This window comes from Sturnira hondurensis, unplaced genomic scaffold, assembly GCF_014824575.4.
Source record: "Sturnira hondurensis isolate 20B ecotype Veracruz unplaced genomic scaffold, ASM1482457v3 Scaffold0011378, whole genome shotgun sequence".
Taxonomy (NCBI): domain Eukaryota; kingdom Metazoa; phylum Chordata; class Mammalia; order Chiroptera; family Phyllostomidae; genus Sturnira; species Sturnira hondurensis.
The window spans coordinates 2,192,736-2,207,004 of NW_028084009.1; the positions used below are offsets into that span (position 1 = coordinate 2,192,736).

At 51.4% G+C, this 14,269-nt stretch overlaps 1 protein-coding gene across 1 annotated transcript in view; it reads right to left on the bottom strand.

The window, feature by feature from the left end:
- Positions 1–1,094, bottom strand: part of ATP9A (ATPase phospholipid transporting 9A) — a 109,091-nt gene extending 107,997 nt beyond the window's left edge. The window contains exon 1 of the mRNA XM_037059909.1: positions 959–1,094. Within this exon, the coding sequence (XP_036915804.1) occupies positions 959–1,026 (68 nt within the window). The 5' untranslated portion in view covers positions 1,027–1,094. The remainder of the gene's footprint in view (positions 1–958) is intronic.
- Positions 1,095–14,269: the final 13,175 nt, after the last annotated feature.

Here is a 14,269-nt window from a genome sequence, read left to right on the forward strand (position 1 = left end):
GGCCTGGCAGAATGCACCCCCAAGAACTCTGGTGGGCGGGTCTAGGCAGGGGACTGGAAATATGCATTTTAACCTAATTCCCCTCCCCCCTCCCCCCCTAGGTAAATCTGTCGCAGTTGGTGCCACAGTCCCTCAAAACCTCAACAGGTCATTGCTGTCCTCGGAATAGGAAGGCGGAAGGGCGCAATATATGTTCCCGTCCCCTCTCCAAGCGAGGGAAGCCCACGCCTAGGCTGCCCAGGGTCTGTCACTGCCAGAAAGCCACAGCAGGTGGCAACCCCTTTCTGCCAGGGGCTCGTTCTCTCAAATTGTGGGGAGCCCGGGAGGGGGGGTCTCAATTCGGCCAGTTGGAGCCCCTTCCGCCCTCCTGCAGCTGCTGATTTCGGGTCCACCCAGGGCCGGGAGCTGAAGGCGGCCGTTTTAGGGCTGGAACCTGGAGCCGCGGATGGGGGACTCCGGTGTGGGGGGGCCTGCGGAGGACCCCATGCCCCCACCCCAATAAGCCAAGCACATCCAGGCGTCCGAGGACTGCTCCATGCGCGGAGCATGGTTTGATAGTGACCACATCATAATTAATCCCAACGACGAGGGGAAATCAGCAAACGAAACGGTCAAAAGGTATGGCTGATCCCAATTCCATGCGACTGTAAACAGCGCTGGGCGGGCCCGGATTCTCGGGGCTTCTCAAGGAAGGTGGACAGGGGCGCGAGCCAGCGGGGTGCTTAGGCCCCAGGATCGCGCGGGGGCACCGGGCCCAGGGTAGAGTTGAGAGGAGCCAGCTCCCCACCCTCCGACCGCCCGCCCGCCCCGCACCTCCCAGGCCGGGCCACGGGCTTATGGCGCCGGGCACGGCCAAGCTGTCAGGCCCGGCCAGGCTCCGGCCCGAGCACCAGGCTCCGGCCCGAGCACCAGGCTCCGGCCGCGCGCCGACAAAGAGGTGACCCCGGTCCCCGCTTACCCGGCACGGGGCCTGCTGTCCATCCGCTTCTTCTGGCGCACCGGCTGCAGCGGGATGTTGTCCGTCATGTCGCCGGCGCCGCCCGCCTTGCCTGCCGCGCCCCCAGCGCCGCCTGGGCCGCCGCCCGGTCCGGCCTCCGCGCCGCCGCCAGCCGGCGCCGCGCTGCCCCGAGGGAGGAGGCGGCGGCAGCGGGCGGGCCGGGACCGCTGCGAGGGGGCGAGCTCGCGAGCGCCGGGCCACGCGCGGAGCCGCCCGCGCGGCCCGACCGATGGACACGGGCGCACCATGAGCCCGAACTCCGCGCTGCGCCCGCTCGCCCCGCGCCAGCCACGGGGGGCAGCCGGCCGGGTCCGCGCCGCCGCAGTGTCCCCGCCCCCGGCCCGCGCCGCGCGCCCCCCACACGCGCCCACCCGGCCACGCGCCCCTCGCCCACGCCCCTCCGTGCGCGCACGCGCCCGGCCACCACCTGCCCACCTGCCTCCTACAGTGGCCAGCAGACATGCAGCCCCCCACCTCGCTCACCCCGTCACGTCACATACATTGTCTCACATGCTCTCTTTTGCACCAGCAGGCATTCACATACAGGCTCTATGCACACTCTCATTCTCACCTGCTCGCCATCTGACACAATCACACACACCTGCACACATCCCGCATTGGTCATGTGCCTCATGTACCCCCCCCTCCGGATCTCATGCCTCACATGTACAAGTGTGCCCCCCAGAATCACAGTCGTACAGGGGCACACCCTACCTGACTTCACTCACCCACCACCCTTCCCGGTCACCGACTGCCACTCACCCAACCTGGGTCCCCAGGAGTCATAATCACACAGGTGCACACACCCAGACCTAGGCACACTTCCTCAGCTACCTCCGGGGCTCACACATGTGCCCTCTCAGTCCCCCGGACATTCAGCCACACTGATTCGCATCTCACCCACCCCCAACTCCTTCACCCAGGCCCTCAGCCACACTGGCTCGCACACTCTCCCGGTGTCCTGGCCTACACCAGCTTTCCGGGAGCCTAATAAAATCTTGAGAACAGAAAGAAAATGAATAGTGGTGAGTAGAGACAGGAGAGTTAAGAATCCCATGTAATTAAAGCACCTCTAAATGTGATGCCTTTATATATTAACTGCAACTGAAGTAAACTTTTAAGTAGTTACACCTGTTTATTTCATGTCACTGTCTGGTGCCTTTTAATTAGTTTGCTATGAATAAGGGAAGAGCCACCCAAAATATCTGTGTTTGGAGTCCTGAGTGACAGAAGGAGGTGCTGGATGGATCCCAAACCAGAAAGTGACTTATCTCATGTTCCGATTAAGTTCCTCAAGAAGAGAAGCATGTCATTAGAAGTCGCTGCATTGCACATTTGAAGGGAAAATAGCATTCTTTGGCTAACAGACCTGGTCTGCTCTGCCTTCTGCTTTCTCTCTGCATCTAGGGCTGCAATCGATGTGGTGCATGGCACACAGTGGGTGCAGCATGGGCGCACAGTAGGCACTCAGTATATGTTTGAGTGGAAGAAATGGTAACACCTTGGTCCCCACCCATGGTATCAGAGTAGGCCCCACCCTTACCCCCTGCCCCTCTGAAACCCTACCCACCTCAGACCAGCTGATGACCCTCTTCTCCACTCCACCACCACACCCAGTGACAGAAAAGAACTAGGAGATGGTGATCCTTTAACCCAGCACCCCCCACACAGCTGGGGTTCAAGAACGATGAGCTATATTTTTATCAAGCACCTAAAACACACAAGGAGGGCCACATCTAATCCTCTCAGCTTTGCGAGCTAAATCTAAATAATCGCACCCATTGTACAGGTAAGGAACCAGGAGCTCAGAGCACACTTCACAAATTTACGTGGTGAACCTGTGATTACAACACTCTAGGCACCTACTAATCCAGGTTCCCGGTATCTTCAAGTCCCCTGAAGCCCTCATGGAGCACACCTGTATCCACCATCACCAGACTGGGCCTTCATTTCCTAGAATATGGGGTGATAATTGCTGGAAGGATTACATGAGTTAATCATACAGGAAACAGCATGTGAGGGTCATTATTTTAGGGCTGTTTGAAGAATTCAGGGCAGTCATGAGAACAGATAAAGCACTTAATGCAAGGCACACTGTGTCCTAAACACGGATCAAAAGTTGAGCAATCCCTCCTCCTGCTGTTTCAATGGGTACCATTTTATCCAAAAGAAAGAAGGAACACCGTAGTATTACCAAGTGGATGTCTCTGGACCAAAAGAATAATAATTCTTTAAGTAATAGGTTATTTTTCCATAGTTTTCCACTCACAGATAACCTGAGCAGGCAGTACAGAGAGCTCCGTATACGCAGTCCATGTCCACTGCCCCCCCAAACCCAGCAGTCTCCCTTACTATTGGCTTGGCCAAAAAGTTCGTTTAGTTTTTCCTTACGATGGCTCTAGTAGTGCTTAGTTGTCTTTAACTTCATCTGAACCAATTTTGTTAGATTGTGATCCCCGTCATATCAACGGGCATTTAAATACTTATCATAATTGGTGAATTTTTTGTGAGGCCACTTTAATACTGAGGATGAAACATACAACATTTTGGGTGTGTTATACTTTATTATTTCAAGAAAGATAAACGCGTATACCTGAACCACAAGAAAAGATTTGCCCAGTGTGTGGAGAAGGTGCTGTGACGGAGGGAACGTGTCAGATGTGGCTTGTGAAGTTTCTTGGTGCTATTGACATTTTGGCCAAATAATTGTTTCCTGTGGGGCTGTCTCATGCATTGGAAGATGTTTAGCAGCGCCCTGGCCTCTACCCACTACAAGCCAATAGCAGGAAATAGCCAATATACTCAAAATACCCAAATCAGTAAAGTTATTGGTGAGAATGAAAAAATGTGTATTTTTAAAAGATTTTATTTATTTATTTTTAGAGAGGAAAGGAAGGAGAGAGGGAGAAATATCAATGTATGGTTGCCTCTGGTGTGTTCCCTGCCGGGAACTGGCCTGCAACCCAGGCATGCACCCTGACTGGGAATCGAACTGCGATCATGTGGTTCACAGGCCCGTGCTCAATCCACTGAGCTACACCAGCCAAGGTAAATGTGTATTTTTATTTTACGGAAAAAACCACATGGACTTTTTTGACCAACCCAATATTAACATCCAGCTGAACCTTCACATGTTCCTTCTTCTTGTTTTGCCTATACTTTCTCCTTTTTTCCTAGTAAACATATATCACTTTTACAATAATGGTTTTATTTAATACATTTTTATTTTACTTTTTAAAAAGATTTAATTTCTTTTTAGAGAGAGGGAAAAGGAGAGAGAAGGAGAGGGAGAGAAGCACCATCCTGAGATAGAAACAACAGTTGCCTCTCATACGTGCCCAGATCAGGGGCCAAACCTGCCACCCAAGACCAGCAACCTTTCGCTTTGTGGGACAAAGCCCAGCCAACTGGGCCACACTGGTCAGGGCTTTCATACATTTTTTAAAGACCAGAGAGCCCCCTCTAAATCTCCAAAAGTTAATAACATTTTCATAGAAAGATAGGGATGATTTTTACTGTCTTTGCATTCTCCAGATTTTCTTCAGAGCACTTTTATAATCATTGGAGAAGACCCTTTCTAAGATGCCCTTTCAGCAAGGCAACCCCTCAGGAGCAGGAGCACTTAGAGACTTTGGTCTCATCTGAGGAGAGCCCCAGATGTTTACGTGGGAGTGGAGGGAGGCCCGTGGGGCCCCCAGAAGCAGGGCCAGGAGGGTTCGAGAAAGGAGGAGAGCAGGGGTAGTGATGGGATGTGGGGTAATGCCGGGTCCTACTCAACAGGGTGCAGCATCCCTCTTTCCAGGCCCGAACCTGCCTTCTCCCCATGGTGCTAGGAATGGTCACCTCAAGGGGTGACCGTCCAGTGGCGTAACCCCTTCCAGTGGCCTAGGCAGCCCTCACTGTCCATCAGCCCTGCGTGCAGTAAGCTGCCAACTCCTAGGTGCCTGGGGTGGAAAGGGCCCTAAGAGGTAAACGAACAGTCCAGAAATCGGAGAAACTGAGGCCCACAGAAGCTGCCCAACCTTGCCGACAGATGGCAGGCCATTATCTATTATGAGACTCCACCCAGCCCACCCTTCAGCCTCAGATGCCCACGCTGCCTGCTCCTGCTAACCGAGTGCTGGGGGCCCAGAGGTCAAGGGCTCTTAGCCGGGACGAGACAGAAGCAGGGAAATTGGGAACTCAATGAAGAAAAACGTTTTGGGAAAACTCGGGCTGGGCCAAGAAGTAATGAAGTCCTTTTGGTGTCTAGAATCTTCTCTCTGAGTGAATGTCCCAGGTGGTCCCCAGAGCCCAACTTGGTCCCCTGCTGACACTTGAGCTGAACGTTTCTCCACTGCACAGCCATCCGGGGTTGGCCGCATCCCCAGCCTCCACCCACTAAGATGCCAGCAGCAGGCTCCCCCCCTCCCCCAGTTGTGACAACCACAGACGACTTCAGACATTGCAAAATGGTTCCTGGAGGGCAAAATTGTCCCTGGCGGAGGCCCACTGGGCTAGAGTGGGATGTCAGATAACTTTCAAATCCGTCGTATGGCTGAGTCTCTACCACTAATCTCATTCCCCGCCCCTCTTTTTTGGGAAAAAAAAAAAAAGAACTCTTTGTGGAGAGCAGGACCAATAAAATGGCATTGGTCCGATCCAGAGAGCATGAAGTATATAAAACAAAGTGGAGCCGCTCCTGTCAACCAAGATGGCTGCCAGTCAGCCATGACGCTTCGGTTCAAGAGGGAAACTACCTAAGTCAGAGCAGACACGTCTGGCAAGGAAACACACCTGAGATATCCGCACGCATGATCAGAAGAGCCGCGTCTGTGGGGCGGGACCACCCGTAGACAGGTTCCTGGGGAGATTCCACACTTGCCATCAGGGGTGTCCAGCAGAACAGCCACGTACCGCCCGTGGGTGCCTGGGCAAATTCCCCACTCGGCGTCGGGGGTGCCAAGACACTTATCAAGAGGCCCAGAAGGGTACAGTGGGCTATTCTCAAGGCTGTAACTGAGGCAGGCTCCAGACCGCCGCTGAGACAGCTGAGCCCCACACCCCAGAGGGCTGTTCCACGCCATGCTGATCTGCCTTGGCATCGGCCACCAGAGGCTCTGCCCTGCTGGCTGCCCACCTGGCTCCGGAGCTCCTTCCTTGTAAGACAGTGACCGGTCCCTTGTCCACCACGCTCTCTTCCAGACCTGCAGGCGGACACTCTGGGACTCCGGTGCCTTAGCCCCCGTTGATTGCTGTGTGTGTGTCAATAATTCTCTTAGACTGTCACAGAGTGTGAGTAGGGTACTGATGTGTGTTGATGTTCTACGCTGAGTGAACCTGCCTTCAATAAAAGCTGAGTGAACAGCACGGTTTCTGTGTGTGACTCTGGTCTATTCTTTGGGCTGCTCAATGGGCAGCTAGCCGAGCAGTTGCCCGGCTGACTTATGGAAAAGACGGTATCATCACAAATCTAGGCTCATGACACTCCTTAAGTTGAGAGAATCCCACAGCAACAGTGTCCTCCAGAGACACTAGGGAGTTCCGGGGCAATCCCACAGAACTTTTACTCATTCGAGTAACCTTCTCACAGAGAGACTGTGGTTTGCTCGAGACACTGGGAATCCCATTAACAAGACAGACACAGTCCCTGCTTCCTGGTATCTAGGGCTCTGGGTCATAAATGACCCTGAAAAGGGCAAGGAGAGGGACTGGGTGAGTCCACCTCTCTTCCTGGCCCCCTGAGCCTTCCCTTGTCTCAGGGGCACAAAGGATTCTTAGCCACAGAAATGCAAATGCATCCTGTCCCTTGGGATGTACCGGACTTTTGTCCTATGGATACTGACTGCGGTTTTGGTCTATTTGTAAATTCTCTTCAGCCTCCCTCACTGCCTAACATTTGGGAGTTCTTTCCATTCTTATCTGAATCTGTTGTCCGTCCTGAATGAATGTTCAGTCCGTTAAAATCTTTTACACATGTTCATTTTATATTCGTAGGACTCATGATGTTCCCTCTTTAAACTATGGTATGTTAACAGGGTAGAAGGACAAGAAACAAGTAAACGTTGTAGAGGGTGGATGATAAACGTCGTGTGGGTAATAAAACGGGATGAGGTGAAAGAGATGTTTGTGCATCACCCTCGTGTGCTAAAAATAGTTGGCGTCCCTAAGCAGCTCTCTCCTACTTTTCACACCCCCAACTCCAATGTTTTCTAAAAACAATTTTGTGGGCCCATGGAATTTCATAGATTAGCACTTTTAAATTCCCTTCATTTCTTCTTCCCCCGCTCTCTGCGGTCTTCGCCGCATGAGAGGTTGAAGATGAAGACAGAGTCCAACGCTTTACTCAGGACATTTAAGGAAGTCAGTGAGCCCTGGCTGGTGTAGCTCAGTGGATTGAGCACAGGCCTGCGAATCAGAGGATCGCGGTTCGATTCCCAGTCAGGGCACATGCCTGGGTTGCAGGCCAGTTCCCTGCAGGCCAACTCTCAGCAGGGGACGCACGAAAGGCAGCCATACATTGATGTTTCTCTCCCTCTCTCCTTCCCTTCCCCTGTAAAGATAAATAAATAAATAAAATCTTAAAAAAAAAAAAAAGAAAGTGAAAAGGATTTCTGTGGCCTGAAAGCCCTCTGAGTAGTCAGCAAGCATGAGGCAAAACCCACTGGCAAAACCCTTCCGCCCTGATTTATGTGAACAGAAGGAGGAGAGCTTCTCCAAGATCGGGGATAGCCAGGGCTTCACCAGCAGCTGATACGGAAGGTCACCGGCTTCACTGCTTTTAATGTAAAGACCACCAGCTACCCCATCAGGATAAAACCACCCTTGGCTGGTGTAGCTCAGTGGATTGAGCACGGGCCTGTGAACCAAAAGATCACGGTTTGATTCCCAGTCAGGGTACATGCCTGGGTTGCAGGCCAGTTCCCAGCAGAGGATGCACCAAAAGCAACCATTCATTGATATTTCTCTCCTTCTCTCCTTCCCTTCTAAAGATAAAAGTTTTTTTCAAAAAATCAGCCTTCTTCCCCTTTGTGTCACACCTTAGTCTTCAGAACACTAGTATTCCTTTCAATTTACTTCTGCTTTGCTTAAAACAATAGGCAGTTTACAAAGGTCTGGAGGGTGGGCAGAGAGCAAACACAGGAAAGAAAGGGAAGTCACTTAGGAAGTTCCTGCTTCTCAGGGAAGTCCACTTTCAAATCTACTTTAGACTTTAAAAGGCAGAAGTTGAAACTTTTGTTGTGTTTCTTTTTTAAACACATTTGTAAGGTCTTATTTTACTGTCTCCATGCTGAAGTATGCGTCTGAGAAGTCAGTTTATTCCCTATCTCCCTCTAGCCTAGTTTACCAATGCTCCATTTCCCATTTGGCATTTAGAAAGAGTTGGCATTGGTGCCAGAGAAAGTGATCAAGATCTGGAGCACTGGTTTGGTTTAAGGCGAAAGCCTGCATTTTCATGAGTACCCAGAATATATATCCCCAGGCCATAGCCATGCTTCTCTAGAAGCGATCATTTCTGGGGGCAAATTGAGTTGACCCCCACAACGTCCAGAGTTGGTCCGGTTTCTCTGAACAGAATCAGGCCTCCCTGACTCACTGCGATCACTTGGCAATGTGTGTGCACACCTGAAATTAATGTTACGCCAGACACACTTGGACTAAAAAACTCCATCTAATCACAAGTCATACTTGGACTCCTCATGCCACTTGGACAGTTTTAGTTTATGGCCACCTGTCCTTTAATTTTATAACTGAACATGTACCAGCTTTTCTTAGAGAATTTGCTTTTTAATGTATTGCCTGTAATTTAAGAAACTCAAACAAGTGGATTGGAAGTCCTACAATAACAGGAAAAAAAAAACTTTGAAAAGGAACGGGCATTCCTTAAGTGGTTAATGATTTTATCTGGAAATGAAAGCACAGAACTGGGGGCCCGATAGGACCAAGCCCCTTTAAATGAACCCATAGTGGGTACAGAATCCGTAAAATGAGTGATTCCAGGGAGAGGAGGACGCCAAGGTGGGAGTGCACAGCTGCAGCCTTTGGGTCTGTCCTTCATCAGTGCAAGACCAGGAGCGAAGGTTTAGCCAACCGTTTGGCTTCCTGACATTCAAAGCGGGCTTCCCCCGCCCCAAGAAAGAGCCTGGAATCACCTGGGTCCTGCTATTTTGTAACTTCCAACCACCTACATTCCAGGGGACCGGGGTGTTTGTTGAGGGCCGTGGTGAAGAAGCAATGTACAGGAAGGATCCCTGAAATGTGGCGACCCCTGCTGAAATCCTGTGTGGCTTAGGTGACCTTACTGGAAGTCACGTGGAAAACCCACCTTAAGGATGACCTCTACCAGCTTGCCATTTGGAGCTTTCTTACGCACCTGTAAAGCAACCAGCCAATGCTGGAACAAGCTGGGGCATGCACACTCCCCTTGGGGAGGAGCTGAAGAAAGAGACCTTATCTGAGTCGAAGGAGCTGCCCACCACAGGGCACCTCCTGACCCACGTGACCTCCCCCCTCAGTCAAGAGACTGAACCAAGCCACCTGAGCCACACAGCGAGAACCCGTTCTGCCTAACCAAGCACGACGGTGCAGCTCTCCCGGTCCAAACAGGAGCAACAGTGACGGCCACCATATCAGGAGGTTTCCCGGGCCCCAGATGGAGTGATTTCATCCTCTCCTCTCACCTGGCTCTGACCCAGGTATCATCCCCATTGTGCAGGTGAGTCATCGGAGGTTCTGTAATCACCTTGCTCCGCGGCACCCAGCTGCGGGGCTGACGAGGGCCTCCTTTCCCGAGTGAAGGGCCAGTCCCTTCCTCATGGACCCACCGCTTCCCAATCGGAAAGGTCCCTGTAGCAGCTCCTTCCTCACTTTGTTTCTGGACTTCCTACACGTGCTAGCTTCCCTGTCTGGGCTGGAGCCCTCTGCTGAGTTATAAACAACGGGTGGGGCGCTGGGGGGGGTTGCCTCTGAAACTCTAAAGAGCTTCCTGCAAACGTGCAGGTCTTTCCACACTTTCCTGGTGGTTAGCGACACTGTGGCTTGGGGCAGCCTGGCGCTGTCAGGTCAAATCAAACATCTCCCTTCCCCACTCGTGATGGCTCCGGGCAGGTTCTGCCACCACGGGGAACAGCTTCTCCAAATGCATGTGCACCAGACGAGTCCTTTCCCGGAACACGGATGCTTACACAGGCTTGGGGGTAGACACTCGTGGGCCAGGAGGAAAGGTGGCAATTGGCCACCCCCTCCCGGTTTTTCTTTCTTAATCCTCACCCAAGGATATGATTTTCTCCCATTGATTTTAGGGACGGGAGGGAAAGGAGAGAAACATCCATCAGTTGCCACCCATATGGGCCCCGACCAGGAATCAAACCCACACCCTCCTACTGTACGTTACAGGATGACGCTCCAACCAACTGAGCCACCTGGACACCCCCGACCTTGCCGTTTTACTGAGCTGTAACTGGCCATTTATTCAACATGTTCAGATTCCCTTAAATCATCTATCACAGGGGTGTCAAACTTATTTTCACAGGGGGCCACATCAGCCTCGTGGTTGCCTTCAAAGGGCCGAATGCAATTGCAACTCCTTAACAGTTAAGGAGTAAGTTACATTTATACAGTCCAAAAATTATTTCAGCCCTTTGAAGGCAACCGTGAGGCTGATGCGGCCCCCCGTGAAAATGAGTTTGACACCCCTGATCCATCAAGTATTAAAACAGTTCTGAATCGGCGGAACCCATAGAGCAAGACCCACGGCAGTTGCCTTGCTTACCTCCCAGGCTCCATAAACTCGGAGGCCGCGCTGCATGCTGGGGGTGTGCTCCCATCACAACCTACCACCAAGAGTGGGCTTCCAAACCCTAACTCGGAAGAATCTGTGCCCTCCTGTGTTCGTTGCAGCGCTATTCACGATCGCCAAGGTCTGGGAGCGGCCCAAGTGCCCATCAATAGATGAGAGGGTGAAGCTGTTTTATATTCACACAGTGAAATACGACTCAGCTGTAAAAAAAAAAAGAAAGACTTACCTTTTGCAACAGCATGGATGGACCTGGAGAACATTATGCTAAGTGAAATAAGACAGTCAGAGAAAGACAAGTATCATATAATGTCACTCATATATGGAATCTAATGAACAAGAAAAAGAGACTCGTGGATAAGAGAGCAGGCAGACAGCTGTGGCGGGGGCGGGGGGGGTCAGGATTGAGCAAAAGAGAAAAAGAAGCTGGTGGACAGGGACAGCATTAGTGACTGCCAGGGGAGGGGGCATAGTGGCGACGGACAGAGACCTGACTTGGGTTGGAAGCGCACACTACGGTGTACAGACCACGTGTGGGACTGTGTACCCGAAACCTGCGTGACTGCATTAGCCAGTCTCACTGCAATGCGTTCAACGAGCACGGAGAAAACGGAACGCTTTCGTCAAAGAAATAAAAAGGGCTTTCACGACTAGGGCTGAGCAGATAGACACGCACACACCACGGACGGAGCACACACTGGGGGCAAGAACCAGTTTGTGCTCCTGGCCTCTCCAGTAGGAATGCACCCTAAGTTACTGCTGCAGGTGCACAGAGAGAAAACAGAACAAAAACGGTGCCACAAAGGTGATGAAAATCCTTTAAGAAAATAGTTTGAGCCCTGGCTGGTGTAGCTCAGTGGATTGAGCGCGGACCTGTGAACCAAACAACTGAGGTTCGATTCCCAGTCAGGGCCCATGTGTGGGTTGCAGGACAGTTCCCAGCGGGGGACCCATGAGAGGCAACCATACATTGATATTCTCTCCCTCTCTCCTTCCCTTCTGCTCTAAAAATAAATAAAACCTTAAAAAAATAGTTTGAGGGAGACAGGCATGCTGGTCTAGCAAGAAGTAATTAAATGTTTTTGTATTATTGCAGATAGTGGAAAAGGCCCAGCCAGAAGTGGGCTTTACCTTGGGAAGATGTCTGAAGTACGTTTGAGAGGGGGAAAAAGACATACTTTTTTCCTTATGTAAAATAATAATCAGACACTTGAATGGAGAAAGACCTGACACGTAGTGGTGGGTTGGTGTCAAGGGGAGAAAGGGTGACCAGGGTGCAGCGGCTAGAGAGGGGCCTCCACTCCTATTATCTGAAGGGCGGGCTTCACCTTGCCATCAGTGGAGTGGTTGCTTCACCCTACATTTAGACGAGCTGAGCCTGAAGGACACACAACCTTCGAGTTCTTGTCGGGTCAAAAATCATCGGAACACAACCCCCAGCCCTTTCCCGGATGTCAGAATACCCCCCTGGGACAATGTGGGTTCCACATCCTCGAAGGTTCTCCTGGGGCCTGGTGCTGGTTCTTGCCATTGGGTTTGCAAAGACCAAGATAGCAGGTGGGCAAGAGACACCTGACCAGTCGGTCATGACACTGCTCTTGCCTTGGGTCTTCCCCGGATGAGCTTCCCAGCCCCCCCCCCCCCNGCTTCCCCCCCCCCCCCCCGCCCGACTTCCCTGAGAACCTGCAGCCTGTTCCTTAAGAAACGCCTAAGTATGAGATGGTTAAAAGTACTCTGCCCACTGACTTGTGCAGGGTCAGGATGGGTTGAGATGTGGGGTAGTTTCGGGCCTGCTAAGCCCTTTATGGTCATAAGCAAACCCGAGCAAAAATTCTTCAGCGGGCTTCCTCCCATTAAACTTTTAATAGCACGTGGCTGTCTTTAACTTCATTTGAAACAACTGAGACATTAATTGAGATCAATGTTAGACCACATGCGAGACAGCTGACCTATTCAAAATAACCACATCAGTAAGTTATTGGTGAAAACAAAAAAAAATGTGTTCTTTATTTTACTGAAAAAACTAAAGACACTCTGGCCAACCCGAGATTTGACCATGTGCCCGAGAACCGGATCCTCACCTTTGTTCTAGGACCTGAGGGTCAGAGGGCACCGGACATGACTGTCGAGTTAAGGCCCTCCAGTTCAGAGTAGAAACCGCCAGAAAAACTCACAGACACGCGTGGTGGGGAAACAAAATGTCCAAAATTTATTCTCCAACAGCCAGCATCAGCAGGTACAAACTACAGGGTCCTCTCTGTGCATCGTACATTCACAAGGCGTGACAGTGAGCAAGGCTCTGGCGTGTCCTCTGTAACAGCATCCACTTCACAGTGCGAACGGGTACTCTCGTGGTGGTCACGGCGGTCCCAGGAGGAAAGGCACAACTTGGCAAAACAAAACAACGTTTCTGGATCCTAAGGTCAGGTGCAATCACGCAGGGGCCAACTTCTGATATTCTTGACCTACACATCCACACAGGGGGNTGACAGTGAGCAAGGCTCTGGCGTGTCCTCTGTAACAGCATCCACTTCACAGTGCGAACGGGTACTCTCGTGGTGGTCACGGCGGTCCCAGGAGGAAAGGCACAACTTGGCAAAACAAAACGTTTCTGGATCCTAAGGTCAGGTGCAATCACGCAGGGGCCAACTTCTGATATTCTTGACCTACACATCCACACAGGGGGTGGGGAAGTGGGGGGGGGGGGGAGGACCACTCCTCCAGCGCAGAAATGAGGGTCTTCCCTTATTCCTCATTAAACCATTAAAAGAAACGTTTATTGTTTGCTTAATATTACAGAAAAGGGGATTAAGAAGAAAAAAACCACAAAAACATTTTGAACGTCCAGCCACTCCCACCAATACATCAATTCTAGGGGTTGAGACAGGGACTAGGAACGCTGTCAGCGGTCATAAAATAGGGAAAGAGAGACTAAGGTTACAAAGAGAAAAAAAACAAATGAGGTAGATAAATTAAAGCTTTCACACCCAGGGCTTTCCTGTGCCAACTCTGTAACCTTCATGCAACAATACTTGGGGCGGGTCAGGGAGTCTTCATAATTATTTGGCATAAGTCACATGGAGGAATTTTGTATAAAAATTAGTATGTGAACCTCTAATACGAAGTATGCCCTCCCATGAGTTTCTTCCACGTCAAAACCCATTTCTTCACTAGGATAGGCACTGGCAAACTACATCAAGTCACCTGAGGTCCCCTGCTCAGGCACCACCCGGCCTGGTGCTCAGGAAGAGGGGCGGCACCCGGAACGCGCAGGGGACGCATGGGCACTCCTCGGGCCCCACCTGAACTGTCCTCAAAAAGCAGCAGTGCACACAGACTCCCTAAGGACTACGATCGGTCCACCTGAGGGCCCCCTACCGAAGGCCCCCAGGTCGAGGGGGTTTTGTCCTACCTTAGTTTAAACAAAAGTACATTCAAAAAAAAAAAAAAAAAAAGGCGCAGGGTTGGGCGGCACACAAAGCAGGTCCCTAAAAACG